Raw genomic sequence first — 26,741 nt, 5'->3', positions numbered from 1 at the left:
TCAGACACCTTAAGAGTGATGCATGACACCCCACGCTCAGATGCTTGTGGTTGGGGAACTCTGAAAACATGCTGAAATTAAAGAACAGAGGAAAAACCCTGAAAAAAATAGCAGCATTTCTTAAATGCTTCTGAAATACCTAAAAGCAGATCAGTTAGATACCATTAGGCTTGTTTGGCACAAATTAGAGAATGTGTGAGGGAAGGACATGCACCTATTGGAGTGGGCAATTAAAACATTGGCTTTCTTCCTTCTTTTTTTCAGTAGTTGTCCCTTTGTCCTCAATCGGACTGTATTGAGTTTTTGTCAAGAACAATATTCTGCAGTTAGTGAGATGAAACAGTGTTTACACTTTCAATGCAAAATTAATGCTGCTCTATGAAATGAAGCACATTTCTTTACAATAAAATTCTCATTGACAAAAAGAACTTTTAGATCAAAGAGCTACCTTATACTGAGTCTAAACAACTCCTGTTACAGTCTTTACAGCAAGATGTTTTTCAGTACCTTGTCAGTGAGATAAACAAGAAGAGCTTTATGGTCCCTTTTGGTATTTACATTTTTGTACAGTAGCTATCAGCAGATATTCCAGTTAAAATCACAGTACTTCTGACTGCCATTTCTTGCTTTCACATAATTGTGACTTTGCAATATATGTATTTTTTACACTGTTTTGTCTTTGCTGCAGAACAGTCTTTTTTATTTGCAAAGAACTGTGCTCAGAGTAGCTAAGTATCTTATCTCCATTAAGATTTTACCCATTAATCCTCAGGCCGTGGTAAAATATGGATCAAAACAGGTTCATTTAAAAGCAAACAAGGAAATGCTTTATGTAATTCTTATGATTATTCTAGTACTTTGACCTGCCCATTGATAAACTGAAGATTATTATTTTCTTAAGTGTGGCAAAAATAAACTAGACCTTTCTTATGAAAAAGCTGGGAGGGTTCATACAGATATTTGGTAGGGAATTAGATGCTAGATATTGTTCTTTTCTTAGAGAATTTCTTCTACTACAGTAGGATGTCTTCAAAGTCAGCTGCAACAGGAGAGAATCGAGGTATAAATTATTTAGATCTATTAATTACAAAATTAAGAACTTTCATTAGTTGCAATATGTATAAATTTCCAAGTAGTCTTGCCAAAGGTCCAATATTTTTCATTTACTTCACAGCATTTTATTTGGAAAGATACATTCTGCAAAACCAATTAATTCAATCAGTTCACTGACAGTCATTACTTTTGGTCACACAATAGCATAGCACATAACTTTCGTGCAGTCAGGGGCTAGGACAGTAGGAGGTGGCACTTCAAACAAAAATCTTTCAGTGGTAGAGATGTAACTTTTGGCTCTTGCTCAGTGCTAAAACTCAGTCATTGGTCAATTTACTCTTGTATCATTTGTTAAGCTTGTTTTCATTCCTATTATGCCTTTCTCCAAACAGATGGAAAATTCAACTCCTTCAGAATTTCTCCTTCCCACAGTAGCCTCAGTATTAGGAAAGGATGTCAAAGCCATGTGTTCACCAAGGTACTTTTCCAGGTCATTCTGTCCTTGCAGTCAGACCCTAACTCATAAAGTTAGTACATTGCAAGTCAATGTAGCTATGCACTGGGTAACAGTGTTGAGAGGAGAAGCCTTGCGGTTATTTTGTCATATACTAAATTATAATTTATGATTCAGTTCAAATGTCTCTTTCTGAGGCCTGCTTTTCTCACACTCTGGAGATCATCAAGTGTTTGTAGTTCAGCACTGTGTTTTCTGAGGACAGACTGTGACTTACATTCTGTATCACACTTCTTGGGAGAGGCACTTGTGAATGCACAGTATTTCATAAATAAAGTGACTGCTACTTCACCATAAAATGTAAATATTCACACCAGAGTAACAGGTGCACAATGAGAAATGGAGTCCCTGATGATGTCCCACAGTCCCCCAAAAGGATCAACCTTTTATTTATGTTATCTACACTCTTCTTTTAGACTTTGTAGTCTTTGAGAATATCCCACAAACTGTATGCTTTGTAGCATAGAAGATGTGACTGTATGGAAAGTACAAGTTTTGGGTTTGGTCAGGGTTTCCCTTCTGCTTTTTTTCTTCTGCCTGACTGGACTATTGTGGAGTTCCTTCCTTCGTCCCCTCCCTCACACATCCCAGGGGAAGGTCTTGGTACAGCCCTGTGACTCTGCTTTTTGCAGAGCCATGGCATCTGCTGTCACAGGTAGGAAAGTGAAGCAAAACGGAGGCAGGGCAGCTGTTGACATAACTGAAGGCTCTGACATCAGACCTTTTAAATAGGTGGAGAAAGAAGAGAGCTAGAAGATATTTTTAGAAAGTAGGATGCTGGGGAAAATTACCTCATGCCTGAGGTCTCTGTGTTTTATCATTTTAAGCTCTACCGTGAAAAAAAAATTGCAATTACATCTTTCTAATTCTTTCCACTTCCTTATTTATTCCTTGCCATTTTTCCACCCTGTCTCAATAACTGGATTACGCAAGACTTTTAATCAGAAGTTAGTTCCATGAACTTTTTATTGCCTACCTGCCTCCTGCAGATCAGTTGTGTGTAATTTCAAACCCTCAAAGACTAATTAATAGAAATCAAAGCCAAGAAGAAGGATTAAGGGGGTATGTGTGTTTAAATGAACCTAAAGTCCGTCTCTCCCTGCTACCATCAAAGCCCAAGGTAATTCTTCTGAATTTCAGTATTGCTCTGTTATACTCAGAGCCATGGTAGAGCAACTGGCTGGCACAAGGCTCGGATCTTGTGAGCATGTCCAAGTGGGTCTGACGTGCAGCTCGTTGCATGTGTTTTGATTTTTCACAGGCTTGGATCAACCAACAGAGTGCACCGGTATTGGCACTATAGTTCTACAAGGATTTCTTCCTCTAACTGCTCTGCCCTTGTTTCTTCCATTGCAAAGCCCAAGGAGCCTCCTCACAGCCCACCTGAATATTTTGTCTGGAAGAATCTATTAGATCTCCTTTGCTACTTCACAGATGAAGCTTTTTTTGCTGCTGACCTTGCTGGTTTTTTCTCACAGGTTCATGTCTTCGGTGTTGTTTGACTGATATGGGTCTGTTAGAAAATGCCTGCACATCCACAGACCCTGTACCTGGCAGCCCACAGTGCAGGAGAGATGCAATATTATTGTCACAGTGAGGTGAATTAGTGAAAGATCAGCTGAGCTACAGTTAATAGCATTTAGTCCATAGGGGAGGCTGCAGTGCAAAAAACTCTGCAAAGGGAAAGAATATGAAATTAATTTTTATATATATCTATATATCTATATATCTGTGTATCTATTAGCTACCAGACTATATACATATATATCTATATTAATGTTTACCACCCAGACGTCTTCATTTTCTTCTAAGTGTTCCTTCATTTAACAGCGAGTGTTATTCAGGTGGTAAGAAAGTTCAGGAGAGGGTACATTCTCAGCTGAGATTGTCTGCAGACTTGCAAAGATGACACTAAATTGGGAAAAGGCTATGTAAATTTTGAAGATCCCTCTTTGGTAATCATGAATATTATAAGCGTGGTTTTGTACTCTGGTTTCCTAAGAAAATGAAGATTAGAAGGTTATGTGTAGGTGGGTGCTTCAGTCAGTAAGTTTTGGTACCATGCCTTTGTCTCCCCAGTAACATTTAAGACTGTTGATGAAGTTCAGGTAAAATTCTGGGTTCTGATGTCCAAATTTTTTAGTTTCTCCAAGTTTAATGAAAATAGACAGCTGAGTAGAGGAAACAGGGGTCCTAGTATGGAAGGACTAAGGTATTGGTATCAGCACTTATCGAACTTTGTAGAATTCAAGCAGGAGGCATTATGGGGGCTAACTTTAGAGAGTGCATGCTTGGCACATGTTATAATATACTCATAATGTTGAAATCCACACAGAATGAAGTCTGTAATTTCTGCACTTCAATAAAGTATCTTTTTCACTGCAGAAGTTGTAAACTTGGGACTATAGACCCTGTATGGACTGTGAAAACAAAGAGGATGAACTTTTTTTTTGGATTGGGTATTTGATAGCTGCCTGCCTTATGCAGAATATAGTAGTTCCCATAACACTGGCATTACAAAGGGTTTAGAGACAGCTATGCCCCAGCTAGAAGTGCTTTCTTATAAAGTCTAAACTATCTGCAGAGTTGATGTGAGTTAGCATAGCTGCCTCTGTAGTCTGTAACGTACAGTTTGATCCCATCATTTGTAAAGCAAGGAAATGAAACCCATTATTTATCATTACAGCTCAAAGCTATCTATTTGGTGTTTGAACAGCCTCTTGAGAAATGCAGGTGATAGACTTTATTGCAGCTAAAATATTTATTGTTGCCCAGGGATATATTTCTAAAGGAATATTAGCTGTATGAGTGCTTTGTGGATGAATGGAGGCAGTTTCTCCTGATACTTGACTGGCTGTATACCATCCCTCATTGACTGCAATGACTACAATGCAAAACAGCTTTGCAGTAAAACCATTGAACACATACTGCTGGTCAGAGAGCCAAGTCCTTGAGGTGCAACTCCCATTTCAGCTGGAAAGCTCTGTATTTTGGCCCTCCAGCCCTTTTATCTGTGAGATCAGAAAGTCTTTGTGTATTAACTGGTACCTATAGTTATGACTTTTTTGATGTTAGTATACAAATTATCCATGAGATTTAGTTGAATTGAGGTCTAAAATATGATCACTGTTCACTGAACTCAAAGAAGTACTTTATTTTAAGGATCAAATACTTAAGTGGTCAGATTTAGTGTCTGGTATTATTTGCAAAGACATGCTTGAAACAAGTTTGCAGAGAAAAATAAAAAAGGGAACTGAACACATTGGTGAAGAGAATAAGAAAAATTGATGATGTCTTCTAAAGAGTATAGCTGGCAGGATGTTTTGCTTTCTACAGATATAGTTTCTATAGAAACCTGGAATTTTAAGATACAAATTCAGTACAACTTTTTAAACACTTAATGCAAAGCAAAATTGGGTTTCTGCACTGTTACAGAACCAGTAAAAGCAAACAGTCTTTCCGGTGTAGGACAGCTCCAGGATGGACCCGCTGCTGGCCAAGGCCAAGCCAGTCAGAGATGGTGGTAACGCCTCTGTGATAACATATTTTAGAAGGAAAAAAAGTTTTGCACAGATGTAATTATGCTCAGAGAAGTGAGGAGTGCAAGTATGTGAGAGGAACAACTCTGCAGACACCAAGGTCAGTGCAGAAGGAGGGGCGGGAGGTGCCCCAGGTGCTGGAGCAGAGATTCCCCTGCTGCCGCTGGTGCAGCCAATGGTGAGGCAGCTGTGCCCCTGCAGTCCGTGGAGGTCCATGGGGATACAGAGATCCACCCACAGCTCTTGGAGGAGCCCCACGCCTGAGAGGTGGATGTCTGAGAGGAGGCTGTGACCCCATGGGAGGCCTGTGCTGGAGCAGGGTCCTGGCAGGGACCTGCAGACCCATGGAGAGAAGAGCCCATGCTGGAGCAGGTTTCTAGTAGAACTTGTGGATGACCCACAGTGGGGCAGCCTGTCCTTGAAGGACTGCACCTTGGGAAAAGAGACCCACAGCAGTTCATGAAGAACTGTAGCCCTTGAGAAGGACTCGTCCTGGAGAAGTTCCCGGAGAACTGTTTCCTGTGGGAAGGACTTTACACTGGTGCAGGGGAATGACTCCTCTCCCTGAGCAGTGGGAGAAACAGTGTGTGATGAACTGACCATAATACCCATTCCCTGTCTCCCTGCACTGCTGGGGAAGAAGGTAGAGCTGGGGAGGAGGGGATGGTGGGGAGAAGGTGTTTTTGAGATTTGTTTTACTTGTCATTATCCTGCTCTAATTTTAGTTAGCAATACATTCGATTAGTATCCCCAAGCTGTGTCTGTTTTGGCCATGATGGGAATCAAAAAAGTGATCTTGCTCCTGTCCTTATCCCAATTCATTAACTTTTTGTTATATTTTCTCTCCCACGTCCAGTTACAGAGGGAGATGATAGAGCAGATTTTGTGGGCACCTGGCATCCAGACAGGGTCAACCCACCACAATAAAGCATCCTATTAAATCCTAGGAATCCACTTGAAAGTTGGGGAATAAACTATCTGTGCTTCCCCATATAAGAAAGAAGCAGAACAGTTGTCTTCTTTTGTCAGTCTTTGTGACTATTTTACATTTCCTGGTACAGAGTGGTTTCTTCCTAACATCAGAAAGATGCACACAACTGGGAGCATAACTTCAGCCTCAAATGTTCACCAAAATATTAAATGTTGTTGAATGTTTGCATGCAAGATATTGGAAATGAATGTAGCTAGCTGCATCACATATCCCGTTCCTAAAGTCTTTTAATCTTTTTATATGAAGGGCAAAGTTGTTAAAACTCAAGCCAGGAATGCAAATACCACTGTCCAAAGTTTTCCATTTGGACTTCATTATCTGAATGCACTACGAAGAAATCAGGGTATTAATGGTATTTTGAGGCCTACTTAAAGCTTGGAGGTGGCTCTAGATTCTGGTGCTTTTTATTGAGTCAAGAAGAAAAGTTAAAAGAGTATCTAGAGGTTACTACTAACATCATATGGAGAAGTTACTGAAATGTTTGTTTTTCCTAATTCTGTGAGTCAAAGGCTATTCAGACGATGTGTTTATATACATGACACTGGTTACCTGCTGCTTGCAACAAAGCCAGATTCTAACCAAGAAAAGATTTCATGCCTTACTGCAGTCAGATGATGTCAGACTCAGGGTGTGTATTAGCTTACTGTTGGGGACAAGATATGTGTAGGAAGAGGCCTTTGTTTGCTTCCTTCACACAGCGAAGAGTTATGGGGAAAGGAAGTAAGCAGAGACAAAGGAGGCTGTTCATTCTGGATCTGCCTTGCTCCTGAAAGGCTTCACTGTTTAGACAGTGAAGTGAACCCTGTGTTAAATTAAGACAAAAAAGCAAGCGGAGGCGCTACAGCAGTGCCTTGCTTTCCGTGCATGGGAGGATTTGAGCACCAGCATCAGGAGGATTTCAGACCAGTCCATGACTGCATCACTGGAGCTCTGAGACACTTAATCCAATCAGCTAAATATTTCAAACTTTCTTTTAAAGTACTTCTTTTTTTTCTTAGCAAAGAGTCACCAGATAAAATAAGCATGCTTGCAATTTAATTCATACACCTACCTGCCCTTTGAAACCAAGTGTCTAAAATGCATCCATCCTACAGCTGGAAAGAGAGACTTGTGATTATCCCATTCAGTCCCTGCAGTGACACACCCTCCTCGCTTCATTCAACAGATCCAGCACTACAGGAATTATTGCTCTGTCTTTATTCAAGCCACAACTGATGGTGCATGTGGAATAAGCTTGCTGGGAAGATACCCAGGCTTTGCTTTGACTCCAACTGAAAATGAATTTGCTGCATACCCCACTACCACTAATTATAGCAAATTACTATCACTGCTACGAAGCCCTTCTACATCTGCCTGATTGGCTTCTGTTCTGCCTCTGCAGCTGCTTGGTGAGGCCAAGCTCCCAACCTGTGCCTGTGAGAGGATGTTCACTCAGCTCTCAATTCACTTTTGAACCTGCACTTTCAATCAGCTAAACACATTCTGCTGTTGCCTGGGCGAGGAGTTTGGCTCTGGTAAAGGGAAGCTTAGGAACAGCTTGGAATTCTCCCGGGAAAGAGGCCTTTTCCACCCATGTGTTGGCAAGTTTGGAAAATGCAGCAAATGGTCAGTATAAGGGACAGAGAAGAGGAACTCTTGGGCTATGTTCTTCTCATCCCAAACTTCAGTTGCCTCTAAAGCATTTGGACTTTGAGATAACTGGTATACTGACATCTTCTTTCTTATCTCTCAGAGAGTTCTAGAACTTAATTAATTAACATTAGTGAGCTATGAACACTTCCTCTGATCGGAGTTACTACGTATCACAGCAAAATATGAATAATCTTGACATGCTCAAATCAGCTCAACTTTGATACAGGTGAAAAGAGAATGAATGACACTTACTACACTATAGGGAATATCTCAGGTTGTTTGAAATGCAATAATCCTCTTATGGATTTCTGGGCTATTTTTATAATACTAATTCTGATTAAAAACACTAAGTCTGACTGTCAGTACTAATCCATGCTTCATCCTTGCATATCTAGCAGTGTTAAACACTGACTTGTCTAAAGGCCTTTGAAAATATTCCCACATGTAAAAACTTCTGAGGAACACATACAAGCCACACACATTTCCCTGTTTCTGCAGTGGGAAGAGTTTATGGAGCTACACAAGCCATCAGTATGGGTGCTGTATTTAGTGAATTGACTTTGATTATGTCCCAGTTTCATAGCAGCTGATTTAGTTTTTTAGCTCTCTGTTGTTCTGAAGTGAGTAATTGGAGTTCAGCAGTGACAAAAAATGGTTCTTTTATTTTTTCCTTTTTTTCTCATTTTAGTAGGTGCTCAGCTTCCCTCTTCATCAGCGAATAAGCTCTATAAAAATGGGCTGGAAATGCCTCCTCCAAAATGAGTGGTGTTGACAGGCTGCTGCTGTAGCCTGCTGCCTGTGCAGGTACAGACAGATGCTTTGAGCTCTGACCAGATGTTGCAGCCAGGCAAAAACAAAGTTTCCCAAAACTACTCAGCAGCATGTAACTCATTATAGCAATGGAGAAACATGCACAACACTGGAATTATCTTGTGTCCTAGACACTTTTGCCTCACTTTATGTTGTACTTTAGGCTGTCCGGACTGCAGATAGAATTGTATTGAATCCTACATTTTGATACTTAAAAAGCTCAGGTAACCTTCCCAAGCTGCACAGCTGTTCTAAGAGGATTTTCAACCATAAAGCATGAACTGTTTAACACTAGTTTGCAATTAAAATGAGAAAAATCTTGCAAAAAGCACTTTTTAAAAAAATATGCAACTTGATGTTGTTTTTCAATACTCTGTCTGTAAAAACAGGACCTTTTTCTCAGTTTTCTAGTGAAACCTAATTTGACAATGCAAGAAGCAATTAAGCTAGAATATGTTCCTCTGTTTTATCTGGTCTTTAAATAATTTAGAGGCTGAAATTAGTTTAATTTTTTGTTATTTGTACTGCATGATAAAAATTTTATTCATTATATAAGCAAGTAAACATGGCAGGCAAATTGTGTGAGGCACATAAAAGTGCGAAAGGATTAAGAAAAAAGTATGGGCAGAATGTACTTGGTCCTGCAGATTTTGGTAGCCGTATGTAGTGTGAAGATGGACAGATGGAAAAACAGTAATGTAAAAATTTTATACTAGAAATCATCCCTTTCAAGTCTCCATTTCCAAATAGTTTTATAACTTCAAATTCTTTCTTTCCATCTGATACATTACTGTAACAAATGCAACCTTATAAACTTCCTTCTTAGAATAAAATAGGATTTACTTGCAATAGGGATGTGTGTAAGAATATCCAGAGAATATATTAGGCCTTAGTTTTGTAGTTAAAGCTTAAAAAGTTATTTGAAAGCAATGCTTTTCATTAAACATTTGAGAAATTTCCACTGTAGGAAAGACGTTCGCATGCTGAACAGAGGAGAAGAACACTGATAGTTCTCTGCAATGGTTACGCTGTGCCCTGGGAGAGAACAACCCACAGTGTTGTCTTGCTTGGACTATTTAGATATAACCCAGTCACTACTCTCCTTCACAAAGACAATTCACTGTTTTCGGAGTGGGGCACTTGATAAGAAATTTGTCTTATGTTTCAACCCAGTGTATTCAACATTACTGGAGGGAAGTTCCCTTGTAGTGGGGATGTACATGGATTGGTCAAGGAGAAGGGATATGCATAAAAGCAATTGTGATTGCTTCAGTGCAATGGAAGTGCAGTGGAAGATAGGTATGGAGAGAAGTGGCAGGAGTATTACGAGGGCATAGCTGGTGGGGGTTTTTTGAGGACACAGACAGTAGCTGTTTTAAAAGCACAGATGGTGGTTGGGATGTAGGAATCTGTAGAAAAGCAAGACTTGAAGGATGCCTAAGCCCCTTTTTCAAGTGGGCTATGAGTTCAGGTTTCTCTGTTTTCAAGCATGCTTTTAAAAAGATTTTAAAAGAGTGTGGGTGAGTCTTCAGAGTGTGTGGACTTAACACTGTGCAAACCAAGCTCTAAATAACCCAGGCTGTCTCTCTCCCACCACAAAAGTCAGTGCAGTCACTATTTACTTTTAAAAACTGTGTTCAACTTTCCTAGAATTAGAATAATATTCTGGCAAGTGCATTCAAATTAATTATTTTTCTTACCTGTAGTAGTGACTGTGTAAATATTCTTTGGCACTGTTTCATTAATATTCCCTAGGTTGACCCTTTTGTTGTTAAAAAAAGCCACAGAGTTACTGTTTTTTCATGACTTTTTTTTCATGACACTAGAAATCAGTCTCATCTTTCTGTCACACAACTGTGAAGCAAACAGGGCTATGTCAATAAACTGGGATTATTTTTTAGCTTCCTGCAAGCTCCTCCCTGCTTCTTGACTACTATCTCTCCAGCTGAGAAATGCTGTCTTCCTTGCTCACAGCCCTTGGTGATTACACATTACTCTTTATGTCTATTCCCCAAGTAAGAACAAAGATGAGATACAATTATCAGCAGGGTATCTTGAAGCCCCAGTCTCCACAGATGAATACTCATGCCAAAACAGGTGACTCTCTATTAATTTCGATTGCATACACTTCTTTCTTCTTTGAAATTATGGAGTGTAGTTGCCCTGATCCTAAACATCATCATGTCCAGAAGCCTTATGGAGTCACATAAAAACAGTCATAACAGATAAGACCAGTGTCCACTAAGCCAAATGTCCTGTACAACAAAATAAATAATAGGGCAAGGACATAGTGTTGCTTTTTTAGCATTGCCTGAATTTTTGTAAAGTAGTGGCTGAGGGACTCCTGAGCCAGAGATATGTACTTAGAAGCCTGTCATTTTATTTGACTGAAAAAATTACTTCTGCTCATTTCCCTTTGATGCTTATCTTTTCTTAGACATCATATAATTCCTCAGCTGCCTTACTTTCTATAAACTGAAGAGGTGGCATTTTCTGCAGTTCATGCCTCTTTGTAAAGATGGATTAGAGAAATGTCACAGGCACTGGAGTTTCTGCCTGTTTTGAGTTCATACCAGGCAGGAAGAAAACTCTTGCAGAGAATACTTTTGTTTTGGTGCTCCTAGAAGTCTTTCACACATAGAGCCTTACTAGGCTGCACACATATACTCCAAAGAAATGCTTATAAGGAGTAGACCGACTGGTGTCACGAAGTAATTCTTTTTCAGCTCTGGCTGACAAATACCAGGAACTGTCTATCTCAGTAGTTCCTTAAGTGAACTAAGAAGCTGATCCCATTCCACTTCTTTGACATTCCTTTTTATTTCTAATTTTCAAGACAAAACAACGATGTTCCATCCAGTGACACTTACAAAGAACAAAAACATGCAAAATCCACTCCACTTTGGAGACTTCTCGTAAGGAAAGCCAGAACACTGGAGTTTCTTCTGACTGCAGTTCCCTACAGGATAGGATAGATGACATTATAGTGGGAGTCTGCTACAGGCCACCCAACCAGGATGACTCCCTGGATGAGTCACACTATAGACAAGTAGAAGCAGCTTTATGTTCACAGGCCTGGTCCCCATAGGAAAGAGGTGCTATGCTGGATTTTGTTCTCACCAACAAGGAGAGGAGGAGGAGAATGTAAAGCTCAAGGGCAGCCAGGGCTGTATTGACCATGAAATGTGAAGTTTCAGATCCTCAGGGCAGTGAGGAAGGCACACACACACCCCCCAGACTTCAGGGCAGCAGATTTTGGCCTCCTCAGGGATCTGCTTAGTCATGTACCATGGGATAACTCCCTGAAGGGGAGAAAAGCCAAACAAAGCTTGTTGATATTCAAGGATTACCTTCTCCAAGCTCAGGATTGATGCTTCCCAATAAGAAGGAAGTCAGGCAGAAGCATCAGGAGACCTATGTGGATGAATGAGGAGCACCTGGACAAACTCAAACACAAAAAAGAAGCACACAGAGGGTGGAAGCAAGGACAGGTAGCCTGGGAGGAGTGCAGAGATACTGTGTGAGCAGCCAGGGATCAGGTTAAGAAAGCTAAAGACCCGATTCAATTAAAGCTGGTCAAGGATGTCGAGGCCAACAAGAAAAGCTTCCATACATACATCAGTGATTAAAGGAGGACTAGAAAAAAGTGGGCCCTCTCCACAAGGAAACAAGAGACCTGGTTACCTGGATCATGGTGCTCAGAACCTAAACGTGCATAAATCCGTGGCTTCCAATGAGATGCATCCGTGAATCCAAAGGGTACTACTGTAGGAGGAAGTGGCTAAGCCACTACCATATTTGAGAAGTTGTGGCTGTTTGTGAAGTTCCCAATGACTGGAAAAGGGGAAACATAATGCCCATCCTTAAAAGGAGAAAAAAGGAAGACCTGGATGCCTACAGGTTGGTCATTCTTAGCTTTGTGTCTGGCAAGATTATGAAGCAGATCCTCCTGGAAACTATGCTAAAACAATGGAAAATAAGAATGTGATTGGTGACAGAAAATGTGTCTTCACTAAAGGCAAATCATGCCTGAGAAATTTGGTGGCCTTCTGTGGATGGGTTACAGGGGGAGTGGGTGAGAAAAGAGTCCCTGATGTAATCTACCTTGATCTATTCAAAGCATTTGGCACTGTCCCGCAAAGTATCCTTGTCTCTTCACTGAAGAGACATGGATTTGATAGACGGACCACTTGGTAGATAAGGAATTTTTAAGCAGAAGTCAGCTGATGGTGTTTGTTTCCAACAGGGCTTTGCTTCTGCTCTGGAGGGAACTCCTTGCTGCTTGTATTTCCCTGGCTGCTCTCTCTTAGCCATGGTGTGAATTTGGGCGGCTGAAGGTGAAACGCTGAATTCTGGCTTATTATCAGACAGGACTGAGGAAGCCTGCTTGTGCTGGATATACATTTCCAGGATGCCCAGCAATCTGCTAATTTTCGGTGGCCAGATTTACACTCATCTAGCACTGTGTAAACTACAATTCCATATTTTAAAAATTGAAGTAGGTAACTCCTGTTTAATTTCTTGAGCAGAAAGCTATTCACTGGAAGGGATTTTAGGGGCTACAATTTCTCCAAGTGTCATTTTCTTGACTTTTATATCTGCACCAACACAGCATCTTTTTTGCTGCTTTGATTCCCCTATGATTCTGTCTTGCATTTTGCACATACTGTTCACTCCAGCTATCTCTGGTTGAATTATACAGAGCACTTCATGTGAAACCAGGCAGAGAGTGTAACAGATAACCAAATCTGCTTTTTTTTTTAGCTGGTGGAAAGTATCTCTCTTGAAGACACCATAGTACCTGTCAGTGATTATTTTCTCAAATGTGTGGCCGGTAAATACTGACATTTAGTATTGCTAAGTGCCTCTGTAGTAAATCATAAACTATGCAGGTTAGAAGGACCTCTGGAGGTTGAATCTTTCTCCCCCTCCTAAATACTAGTCCAGCTAGTGCTCTACACAGTGACCGGCTATTTTTTTAAATAGCTCCAAGAATGGAGTACCCATGACATCCCTAAGACTTTGCTGCAGTGGCAAATTGCAAATTTTCTTTGGGGAAGAAAAATTTCCTAAGTTTTCTTGTTAGTGTCCTGTGTTGCATCTTGTACCTGATGGCTCTCACCCTTTCTCTGTGCATCTCTGAGGCTGTCTCCATCTTTTTCTCCCCTCCCACGTGGCTGATGAAGAGAGAAGTAGGTCCCTTTTAACCTTCTCTTCTTAAACCTGCTTTAAAAATCATTACCCATTATAAAGAATTGTAAGTTTAATGGCTTTAATAGTTTGGATTTTAGATCCCAGGAAGGGATCAGGTTTTCAGGCATTTATGCACAACTACAAAGGCTATTGCTCTTTTTGTCTGAACTTCTCATTGTTTCTGTAGATCAGTGGTTCTCTACTTTTCATTTATATAAAGAAGCTAAACTGTAAATAAGTGTATAAAAAAAAAGGAAAGAAAATAATAACAGTTGCTGCAATTTTAAATGCAGTTTTAATTGAAAGTGGTTTTGTGGACATATAAACATCTTTCAGGGTGTAGTATTGCTTCAGGACTTATGAAATAGTTCACAGTTTCCCCAAAGAAAGGAAAAAGCAATTCACAAAGTCAAAAGAGGGGTGTTGACAAATGAGTGTTAATACGCATTTTTCAGCAGCACTGAAAAGATAGGATACGTGTTTATACCTTTAAAAAACCCACTTTTGTTCTCTTTTTTCTTGCTTTGAAGATGCAAATCTTCAAGAGGCTCATAGAAAGATACGGTGGCAAAATGTGTTAACGCAGCATTTGGGCAAAGAGGCTTCTACAAGCCTTGTACTTGAGACGTTTCAGTTTTAACATGTAAGGAAATGTTTCGAGAAATAAAGACTTAATTAGAGAAGTAGTGAGTTACTGAAAGATGTTGGAAAGTTAAAATAATTTTGTAAGGAAGCAAAGGCAAGAAAAGGAGACAGTAAACAATCTGTGAAGGATGAGTGTTAAAATAATATTCAATTAGAGACATCAAAGCTATTCTGCAAAGAAAAGTTATGAACAGCCAAAATAGAGGCTGGAGATCAAAAGGATTTGGAATAGAGGTGGGCAGGTTCTGGGGAAAACTTTATAAACAATAAGAGCACCTTAGAAGGGGTTTCTTAGAAAAACAGGGAACAAATGAAAGCCTAGATAGGCAGCATGATTCTTTTTAATACATTTGAGAAGGATGTTTTGGAAAAGCAAGGAAAATAGCACTCAATAAAGAGTACTTCTGAATAGAATGTGATCTTTTAAAAAACAATAGTCCAGTGTTTCACTCATCTCACTTCCCTGTCATTGAGAGTATGTGGGCTCTTGTCACATGTAAAACAGCAAGAGAACAAGAGCTCACAACTAAATTCCCTTTTTTTTGCTTATTCTTTTAGCAGTTCTGAAGAGTCTGAATGCATCTGTACTGTTGGTGATTTTTAGTTAAAAGTTTTTGAAGGCAGACATATAAATAAACAGTAGCATACAAATAAATATACGAAAGCCCCAAAGTGACTGGGATCTTCAGCCAAAGTAACTCAAGAATAGTTACTTAAAACTTCATAATACACCAGAATTTGGAGAAGTGGCCCTATATCTTGCTTTAGCTGATTCTGCTGGAAGGTAGAGATTATAGGAGCAAAATTCCTCCTCAGTCTTTTCACTTTCAAGTCACAAATTACTTCAGTACTATTCCTCTGCATTTATATAAATGGATGAAAGTCTGTCAGCAATAACTTAGCATTAATTGCTCTTCAATTAGTATAATGAGTATTTCTAGATTGTGTAATGCTTATGTGTGCATTCTAAAGCTTTCTCAAATGAGGACTTAATGCTGCATGTTCTTTGTGAAAGATCCTATAACTAATGGGAATGCGGTTTCATAGAATCAAAGAACCATGGAATGGTTTAGGTTGGAAGGGAACTTAAAGATCATCAAAAGCCAACTCCCCTGCCATGAGCAGGGACACCTTCCACTAGACCAGCTCGGTCAGGGTCCCATCCAGCCTGGCCTTAAATACTTCCAGGGATGGAGCATCCACAGCTTCTCTGGGCAACCTGTTCCAGTGTCTCACCCCTATTAAAGTAAAGAAATTACTTCCTAATAGCTAATCTAAACCTACTCTCCCTTTTACCATCCATCTTCATTACTAAGCAGTGTATATGACCCAGTCAAATTCTGTGAGAACTAATCAGGAAGGGAGATTAGAACTCAATAATGAAAGTGATTATTTATAGCATAGTATTTAGACTCCCTCAGTGCTGCCATAGTAGTTGGGCTGAGACTTTGGACTGAAGGACAGATGCCATGCTCCTTTCTTCCTCGCTGGTAAAATCTTCTGCTGCTTACATGGCAAGTGCCATGGATTCACTATACTGCAGTAGCAGCACAGAAACTGTTTTTTTAAAAAACTCCACAACCCTTTCAGACTGCTTGAGTTGCTCACAATATAGCACATACACACCCAATTGTCCTACATAACATTTCAGAAAAGGCAGTAAGAACCAAAAAGAGGAGAACTAGATTGAAAATGTAATGAGCATGATCTTAAATGTCAAAATATGTGGACTCAAATGCTGTCAAACTGAGAGGTTCTTGATCCACCTCTGGTGCCTCACTTACAGAGCAGCACATCTGGAATGAAGAACATCAGAGCAGTATGATGCCAGTAACTCTGCACCTTCTGTGACAGGGGCTATTCCCCCCATAGGAAATTCACAAATGCAATCTGCAAACGAGACACATGTCAGGTTAATAACACAGCCCTTGCTGACCTAAATGCTAGAGAGGACTTGAATTGCACTTTTCCGAGGGTAAAGTTATTCATAACAAGAAATGCTGCCAAGATACGTTTTTTCTGCTGCATCCATTGTCTGTTAATGAGCTAGACAGCAGGTCTGACATGCTCATGTTTGACGTCCAGGTATTATCATATGCATCTGTCCTTAAAGAAATGCTGGAAGATAAACTCAGGCTTGACAGTCTGGTCTGCAAGGGTCTGATCTGCAAAGATTGGATCTGTCAGTGAAGTCCCACACATACTTGGTGCAATAGCATCATCAGTTCTGCAGATTGCATGTCCTCCACCCTCTTTAATGATCCTGTTAAAGGAATTTACAGCGGGTTGACACTCAGACAAAGCAAATGAGATCCCTTGGAAGAGCTCTAGACAACCATTTTCCCCAGATTTCTGCTGGGAGGTGTGTTTGAGGCATGAAAAAGTGTGTGTGTTGGAGGGGGGAGGAATTTACTGTAAGAGATTGTGTTAAACAATGGATGGTGTCTGCATATCTGTTCAGTGAGTTTATCTAAATATTCCCTTTTTCTCCCCTTTTTTCCTCCCTTCCCTTCCTTCTTTCTCTTCTGCCATTTCCTGCCAGGAAGGGCCACCTCTGAAGGGCCAGTTCTGTACAGCCTGGCACCAACACAGACGGACGCCAACAACAGCTCCAACTGTGAGTCAGTTTGCAGTGGGGGGACTCCTTGAAGCAGTATTGGTTTATGTGCATGTAGAAAGTGCAAGAACTCTGCAGAGGGCTTCCAGAACAGGGAGAGAGTAGGTTTGTTACCCCTAGCTCCCTCTGGTTGGAGTAGCATGCAAGTTTTTGATGTCTTACTAAATAGCGTTAGATAAATGTAGCTTCTCCTGAAATACACAAGGATTCTGACATGTGAGGGCCAGTGACAGGGAATTTTACCAGCAGAATAGACTTTTTTAGCTGAATGCTGTTCAGAGGAAACTGTCTATTACCGATAAGTGAAGCTTTGTAAAGGGAAGGCCTGGTAAAATCATAGCTCTGGCCTGTTACTTAGGCTAAGAAGAAAAGGACTGTGGGAGAGTGACTCAGCTAGAATAGAGGAAGTGAGGCATGCTGCAGGAATGCCTCATGCCCGCACCGTGGTGTATTGTGGTTGGTTAAATTGGGTTTGTTGTGTCTTAAAACTATGTAAACTGATAACCGACTAACGGCATAAAAAGGCCGGGGTTTTGGCAATAAAGATCCTCCTTTGCACCTGCCTGGGGACTCCTCATCGCTCTGTATCGCAACAGCTGTCCACCAAGAAAGCTTAAGGCACATCACCTGACTAGAGAAGAGGCTGGAAGTCAGGCGACAGACAAGGATCTTCATTGAATTGTTATTTTCACAGCTAGAGACAAGAGCTGCCAGTCTCAGATTTTTGTAGGAGCACTGATCTGTGTTAGGACAGGTGAAGAGACCTCGTTTTAAGTTTTGAGGTGATTTAGCTGCTGTCAATTCGATTCTCTTCAGGAGCAGCTGCAAGGGGGAAGACAAGACTTTGCACAGTTCTCTCTCATTATGCATGCACATAAAGTTATCCAACACTTGTGATCCCAGTCCCCAGAGGCCCCTTCTCCTAATATGTGTGTTAGGTGAAGATATTCCCTATGGAATTGTAGGAGAGGAAAAAAATGCATTACACTGAGCAAGTGAAAAATGACATCTGCTCTTCACTGTTCCTGAAAGGTACTCCTCCCCTATATTTTTCTCTTGGTGACTTTCCTGGTCCCAACAGGCTTTGGCCCAGCATCACAGAGAAGGTAGCTGGAGAAGGAGATAGTGATTTAAAGGAGAAGTGGGCAACTGTATCAGCTGGAAAATTTGAGAGGAGGTGATGGCAAATGCAGAGGAGAGCAGAAGGCAAAAAATGGAAAAAGTCTCTAATTACGCCTACACTTCAAAGACAGTAGGATAAGTTACATCCTCTGGCAAGGACTGAGAGGGTACTGGTTCAAGACTAACTATTTGAGCTATAAAATTTGTATCATCTCATTCATGGAAAGGTAGTATAAAGCAGTGACACACTACTGTACAGTGAAGGGATTAACTCTGTTTTTTCTAGATGCATTGTCCTCAGCATAGTTCTAACATTTTCCATGATTCTACTAAAAACTGTATCTTTGGTATGTATATGTAGATACAGCTTTTTATGAATATACTTGAATATATTAGTAAAAATCTTGCTCCGAAACTGTGAAAGTGACTAATAATGTTATCATAAACAATGCTGTATTCTGATTTTATGCTGTACAGCGAACAATGGAAAATTCACAACACAGACCAATGTCTCACTGATCTGTGACTCTTAAGCAAAGAATTTCTTCAAGCCATACTTCTTCATCTCAAATGCTTGAGTGAGTCATACTATATTTGTCCTGCTTTTTACTTTTCTGATGATTTGTTTGTCTCCCAGTTCCTGCAGTCCAATGGCCGCTTCTGTAAACTATTGATTGGAATTGTTGATGTCCTGGGCAGTGCATCAAACCAGATGGTTTGTCAGTTGTATCAGTCCTGTGAGCAGTTCTGTCTGTCGGTAAACATGTGGACAAGGGCCTTGAGATCAACAGGAAGACTCACTGTTAAATTGCAGCACGCAGCTAAGGAATCTGTGCTTGCGTTTGTACCAGGTGGAAGTGATTTTAAAAAAATGTAAAATCTCACAGAGGTGGGAAGCTGAGTATGGACAGAATTCAGGCTAATGCTTCACTCAGCACAGAATGCCTTTCGGAGTTAATGAGTGAATACAAATTAAAACACTGAGATTACACTTCTACCAGATCTGACAAAAAAAAAAAAAAAAAAAAAAAAAAAAAGAAGCAACAGGCTCAGAGAAGTACAGCCCCATCTTTTGGGAGAGATTTAGTTTCAAAGCAGGTTTTGGAGACCTAAAGTCTGAAATACAATACACTATTCTATTCTTCCTTTTAGCTTACCTGGTAGTCAATCCTGTACTTGTCTAGAGCAGTACTCTATTTTTGGCTCTTTTTTTTGGTTTGGTTTGGTTTTTTTGTTTGGTTGGTTTGATTTGGTTTGGTTTTTGTTTTCTTATTCAAGTTGCCAAAGCACTTAATCAAACTTCAAGATGGATTGTGATTACATCTCAAGCCCTTCTTTGCACATTGATTGATTTTGTTAATGTTTGTTTTGGTTCCTCTCTAGTAAGAACAGTTTGAAACTGCACTATATGGGGGGGGGAAATTTAGACAAGAAAAGTAATAGCATAGTAATTCCATGCAGGTGAGATATTGATCAAGGCTGCTCAAAATGCTTGGCCAATGTCCTTTCTTTTCACCTCCAGTCATTTGTTTGTAGCCTCTCTGAGTCTCCTGGACCTGCACAGATTAGTGTTGAAATTATTGGGGTCAGGCAATTCTTGAAGATTCACAAAAGCACCTAAAAATGTTTTTAGGACTTTATTGTTGTTATTATTATTCAGGATGTCCTCCTTTGAATGACAAGCCTACAACAGGAAATACAAACAGGAAAAGATAGTCTATCTAGGTGGACAGACTAAAGGGCAATAAAAAGGAAGGGGTCCAAGGGGTCCAAGGGGTCCTGTAACAATGTAGAACTCTCCCTCTGAGAGATAGGAAAAGGGGCTGAAAGAGGGTATACAGACCCCATTCTTGGGTCTGTATATATATTCTTGGGTCTGTATATATATACTCAAAACTTCATGATACAAAGCTGATTGAACCTGGAGTCCATGCTTTGAGTAGGGGTTGGACTCCATGTCCTCCAGAGCAGCCTTCCAAACAATGTCATTTTTAAATTCTACTATCTATGGTAAATTCAGTAGCAAAGTCCTGTGTGTTTAAACTCTATATAGCCTGATAATTGGTCTAGCACCTAAGCTGCAGAAAATGTCCTCCCTCTTTGGAATTAAGCTGTCTCCTCTGAAACCACCAGATGATTGTTGTCTTCTGGTAGCATGCAGTGGACAGAAGAAGAATGTGATGTGATTTTTTTTGCACTAAATTTAAATGAAATCTGCTATATACACAGAGCAGCTAGGAATTTAGGAAACAAGGGCTGGAAATTGAGCTGACAATCTCAAGCAAGTACAGAAATCTTCCTCCCCATAAGACTAATGCTTATCGAATTTTTTAAAATGCAGAAAGACAAAACTCTTCTTTCGCAGATGTCCTGGGAATCAGAGCTAGAGGCGTCTCACTCTGACAGCACTGTTCCTGTTGTGTAGCTAAATTGTACAAGTCAGGTCCTGGGGCTGTCAATCCAGTTAAGTCTGCACCACTGTTTAGAAAAGAAGTAGATATACTCCAAAGACAAAATGCCAGTGACTTTGATGTGACTTTTTGATAAAGTCCTGGACTCTTTCAGCGAGAAGAAAGTATTGTTGCATTAATGTAATGACTTTTGATATCATATCTATTACTCTTTTATTGTGCATTTTCAAACCCTGGGCTCCCATTTGGTTTTGATGGACACCAGATTTTTTAGTTCCAAATGTTTTTTTGAAGTGTTTTCTTGGGGTTTTTTGTTGTAGTAATGGTAATCTAAACTGAGAGCTCATTATAAATTCCTGCTGTGCACAATAAGCTCTTAATCTATCTATATTACCTGAGGCAGGGTCCATGGGAAAAATGTGCTCTTATACCAACTGACATGGATATAAAAAACGGAATTTTTCTGGGACACTAGTCACTGTCCACATCTGAAACAGAAGCAAGAAATTTCAAGCTACTGTGTTTCATTATGGGTTTCTGGGCTCTTGTATTTTTTCATCTTAAAATCCCTATTCAGAATCCACTGAGGCTGCTTGGGTGTCTGCTGTTTATTTTAGTGGGTTTGGGAATAAGTATTACATCAGCAAGATTAATGATTGTAACTGCATTTATAATGCTTTCTGCTTTATTCTTGCTATCTGTGCCATTAGAAGCTTCTTCTTTGGCCATTCATTAAAAACCAGACTAGTTGCCTTCCTGAGACATGCCAAATTGTTTCTGCAGTCTGCTAATGACTGCTAGTTCTGCTGGCAGATTTCATAGGGAAAATTTGGAAAATGAATCTATATTGCCAACAGCACTGCTGCCATCTGATTGTGTTATTACAAGAGTTAAACTCTTATCCTTTTTATGCTGTGACTTATACAGCATGATGCTTTGATTTTGTCCACCTCCTAATTATGTCTGTCACAATACAAATTAGATGGAAAATCTTCACAGGAGCATCCTGCCCACGATTTTAGCATTAGCAAGAAATAATTGTGCAGTGCTTTCTATGGAAACATTTAATTTCATCACAGTTGCCAATTTCAAATGATTGGTTTTGTTCCAGTTAATGGGAGCTGCAACAGAAATGTCAGTCTGGCACAAATCATGGTGCCAAGATCTGCAAGCAGCAGAAAAACAGCAGCTACTGAGAGACAGTGTGGATGGTTCATGTGAAGCAGCTTTTAAGGACAGTGGGACGGCTGGACACCAAGCGTTTGCAGTTACAGGTTCCTAAAGCTCATAAGGTTTTATGAACGTCAACAACTTTGGTGCGAATTTGTGAGATGACAGGCATACAACATCACTGATTTCCTTCTGAGGTGATGACGCACACCACTGCTGGATTACATCCCTCAGGTTCCTTATCTATAGCACTAAAACAACATGGGAAGAAGCCTGCTTTTTCAGGTGAGGGGAACAGGCAGACGTGATGGCAGAAATCAGACAAAAGCACATGCCAGCACCTGGAGACTGGTAAGTCAGGAGAGTCTCAGCAGTGTCAGTACCACTGCAGGGTGAGCCCCAGCAGGACATGGCTATTGCTCAAGATGGGGTGACAGGGAAGCAGCACTCATAAGGTTCAGAAAGAGCAGAACCTGATCTTTAAATACTTCAAGGTGTTAAAGCTGTGAAATGTTCAGAGTTTGGTTTTTTTAATGACTGCCTCTGCATGATAGATATAAAAGATAAAAGCATTCCATAATTGCTGTTTTATATATATATATGTATATATATATATATGTAATATAATATATTTCACAGATATTCTGGTACCTGTTTCATGGGGACATTCAGACAATAGGATCTGAATTAATTTTTGAAATGCATTTATTACATAGAATTAATGTGTGGGCACTTTCACTCAGAATTAAGCTAAACTAAAATAAAGGCTTAAATTCAAGAGCAGGGTATGTAAGACAATGAAGACAGACAGAGAATTTTCCTTCATCTAAATTTTATGAAAAGCTCATGGAGATAAATTGGTATAAACCGGGTCCTCAGCTAAAAATGAGATTTATCCAGTGATTTGATTCAGGTTGCTCAGAGCTCCATCCAACCTGGCCTTGAACCCTGCCAGAGACAGGGCATGTATGTGGAACAGGAAAGATGTTTAGATGGTGTTTAACCTGTTGTCTCCAACATCTGGCATTAGCCAATTACGCTTGTCCAATGCTTTAAAATTCAATCTTATCTCAATACCTCTGCATGTTTGTCCTATAAATACATATTCATCTAAAGTGGTCCAAAATCTAGGAGGCCAGTACTTGTCCCAACATCCAGCCATGCTTCCCTGGCACCTCTTTTGTCATCCCTCCCATTCCTTCAACTACAAGAACTGGCTGAAAAGCTTGTCAAAACTACCAGGATAGTGTTCAGGTAAATCAATGGATCAACAGTGAAAGAAATAGACTATTAGTGTCTTTGCTCAGGAAAAGGCAGATATTTCAGCTCAACCCTTACTAGACATTGAAGTCAAAATGAGGATGGTGTTAGGAAGGCTCAGGTGTGGGGAAAGGCTTGTACACACGATCAGTTTAGATGTGAGATGCAACACCACAAAACCCCAGCATTTATTATTTTTCCCACAATACTGGTGGGATAGCAAGAACAATTCAGTTCATTGTAGGCATTACTATGAGGCTGGTGAGGCACTGGAACAGATTGTTCAGATAAACGAAGGATAACCCATCCCTGAAGGTGCTCAAGGCCCAGTTGGATAGGGCTCTGAGCAATCTGGTCAAGTGTCCTGACCCATGATAGGGGGTTTGGAATGACATGATATTTAAGTTCCCTTCCAACTTAAACCATTCTGTGATCTTAGGAGTCCCTGCCAACCCAGACTATTCTGGTTCTATGATTATTGGAACATGTCAGTACATGGAAAAGACTCAAGTCCCATACTTGGTGACATTTCATAGGACTGCCTTCCCAACAGGATGGTTTTCATTCTCTTCCCATTACTTGTGTCTGTTGCCAAAAAAGTACAACTTGAAGCTATTTCTTCTTGTACTGTCCCTTGTTACCTGGAAGAGACTCCACTACAATCTCCTTTCAAGTAGCTATAGAGAGCAATAAGGTCTCCCCTGAGGCTCCTTTTCTCCAGGCTAAACACCTCCAGCTCCCTCAACTACTCCTTATATGACTTGTGCTCCAGCCCCTTCACCAGCTCCATTAACCTTTTTGGACATGCTCTGGAGATAAGAGGCAGACTACAATCCAGGCTATGGCTACAGTAACAAGCTGCCATGATAATCCAGGATACAGCTTTACAGAATGTCAAGACCTCAATGTAAAATGAGTGCAGTATATTCTGTCACCCTGTCACCAGCATGAGGCAACTTGGTCCCTATGGAACTGTGTCTTGTTTAGAGTAAGTGGAGTAGTCAAGTTTGCCAGGTTTCTATCATGCCTTAAGACTGTTAGCATGAGGTAAGGGATCGAGCCCCAGAATTTCTTCTGTCCTCTTTCCAGTGAATGCACAATGGTTTCTGTTTTGCTTACAGAGAAATAAATCACTTACCTTCTTGCTAATGCCTTTTGTATTGGGTTTCATTTCCCTCTTTGCTACTGAAGGTTACCAGCATGTCTGTGCCCAGCAGGCATCAGTTGGCATCTGTTCTTAAATTCAGAGCACATAACTGTGCCTTCAGTTTCCATTCTTTGGAAACCTGAACATACCATGATTAAAATGCACTGCAAACAGATGCTTGCCGATAAAGAGATTCCATTTGCTTGTACTATTTGCAATTTTTGCTGTGAGGGTTTTGTCACTGTCTAATGGCTAATCTTTGCAAGGGTTCAAAGAACCTCCTGGCCAAACCTGTGGGTTTGATAGGTGGAATTTTTGCACTCACTGAGCAACTCAGAACTGTGCAGCCACCAAATCAGAGAATCACAGAATGGGTGGGGTTCAAATAGATCACAGTGGGTCATTTGATCCAACCTTCCTGCTCAAGCAGAGTCATTCTAGAGCCCATGGTACAGGATGGCATCCAGATGGTTCTTGAACATCTCCAGTGAGAGAGACTCCCCAGTCTCTCTTGGCACCCTGTTCAGTTACCTGCACAGTAAAGTTCTTACCCGTCTTTAGGTGGAACTTCCTGTGCATCAATTTCCCATTGTCTCTTGTCCTATCGCTTGGCACTTCAGATACTCATTGAAGAGGTCCCCTCTCAGTCATCCCTCTTGAGGCTGAACAGCTCCCTCTGTCTTTCCTCCTTAGAGAGATGATCCAGTCCCTTAATCATCTTCATTGTCCTCCGCTTTACCCACTCTTGGAGCTCCATGTGTCTCTTGTACTGAAAAGCCCAGAGCTGGACACAGCACTCCAGATGTGCCTCACTGGGGCAGGATCACCTCCCTCAACCTGCAGGCAATGCTCTTCCTAATTTACTCCAGGATGCCATTGGCTGTCTCAGCCACAAGGACACACTGCTGGCTCATGGACAGCTTGTTGTCCACCAGGACCCCCAGGTCCTTCTCAGCAGAGCTGCTTTCCAGCAGATCAGCCCCCAGCCTGTACTGGTACATTCTGGGGTTATTCTTCCCCATGTGCACTTGCCACAGAACTGACATCAAAAAAACATGCCCTGTCACACCCTGCTGCTGCAAGTTTGACCAACAGGGACTGTAGAGTTGGCTGTATGCACCCTGCACTGCTTATGCACTGGAAAATTGGTCATTTGGCTTCTGGATGTGGAAAATCTTCCTTAGTACAGAGTTTAGAAAGAATTCTTCAATTTTCTTTCTTTTCTACCAATTGAACTTCAGGAAGCAAAGGTCAGTAAAGGTCTGTATAGCAAAACAAAATTATCTTTACGAAGAGGTGACTTGAAATTTCTTCTAACAGCAGGCAAGAGCAGGTCACTGCATATGAGAGGGAAAGGCAGAGATAACCCAGATTGAATCTGGAAGCATGTGTCCAAAGCAGACTTTGTTGATATTATAAGCTGTACACATGCCTCCAAGATGAGTTTGGTGATCCTGACTCAAGACAACCAAGGCAATAGTGTCTCTCTTCCTGCAGCCCCAGGGCCTGCCTTTATGCCAGTCCTGACAGTGCAGCTGTGGGCACAAACCAAAATAGCCCTGTTGTCTGCTCACTCTTACACGGTTGTACATCAGGAGTGACCCCCTCCACGGCAGTCTGAGACTGGTGTGAAGTCCTCCCAAATTTCAAGATGCATGCACAGGTCTGCAGGTGCCCTGCCAATACCCTAACTCAGCAACTGAGGCAGAACTGCAGCACAAACCATACCTCTTCTCACTCCTGCTGTGGGTGCACTGGAGGCACCCACATATATGCGTTTGTTTTCCAGAGTGCTCCATTAAACCCTTAAGTCCTGTATCAAGAATAAAAGTGAGCTGCAGGCAAAGCTGAAGTTGGCCAGGCATGTGTTTATAACAAACACATCTGGGTTTTTTCAGGATGAAGTTGGATTTTCAGCACATGTTTATTAACACACTTAGTTTATGTTTTTGTAAAGCCAGTGTTTCCATGAAAATGAACTGAAATGGCAACAAGATAGAGAAAAATATAAGGGGAAGAAAGTTAACAGGGTGGTAAAGAACCCTGGTACCTGAGACCCTCTTTCAGGGATTTGCATATTACTGAAAATGTAAAGGATGGGAGGCAGGGAAGCTGCAAGGAGCAAGGACATGTGGTATGTTGATTTTAGCTCTTAGGTGTCTTGAACTTTGTATGTTTGGGTCAGAAATGAGCAATTTCAGAGCATATAGGGCTGTGTTCAAACAGTTTTCATGGCAGCAGGCATTCTGTGCTTGGTGAGAGCATTTGCATACTGTTCTGACACAGTCCATCTCATTCTTCATAGGGTGAGCTTATGATAAACATCCCTGTGTCACATAAACCATCTTAGCAAGTGACTTCACTGGCTCATAAATCATGCCAGGTGTGGTATACCTTGTCTATGCCTCACAGCTGTAAAGTAAAAGGCATCCAATTCTTTTCTTGCACAAGGTAAAGCTGTGAACTTTTTAAAGAGTCTTTTTGACTTTGCAGAAGAGAAAATTGAGAGGCCTTTCATTCCTATAAGAACTTTAGTAAGTCAATATTATTTATTTAGCTGAATAAGTTATTTGAACGTGTCTTTTATTTCAGTCACAGCATCTGCAGATGTCCTGCGTGATCGTGGTAGGTCCCTTT

General features: G+C 40.7%; 1 protein-coding gene across 2 annotated transcripts in view; it reads left to right on the top strand.

Annotated features, from left to right (window-relative positions):
* NRG1 (neuregulin 1) overlaps nucleotides 1-26,741 on the top strand; it is a 431,945-nt gene that overhangs the window by 27,539 nt on the left and 377,665 nt on the right. For both annotated transcript variants that reach the window (XM_010400016.4, XM_010400013.4), the window contains exon 2: nucleotides 16,920-16,994. In XM_010400016.4, coding sequence (XP_010398318.3) covers nucleotides 16,920-16,994 — 75 coding nt within the window. The remainder of the gene's footprint in view (nucleotides 1-16,919; nucleotides 16,995-26,741) is intronic.

This window comes from Corvus cornix, chromosome Z, assembly GCF_000738735.6.
Source record: "Corvus cornix cornix isolate S_Up_H32 chromosome Z, ASM73873v5, whole genome shotgun sequence".
Lineage (NCBI taxonomy): Eukaryota > Metazoa > Chordata > Aves > Passeriformes > Corvidae > Corvus > Corvus cornix.
Note: the sequence above shows the minus strand (reverse complement) of the source record. Positions and strands in the feature narration are given on the sequence as shown.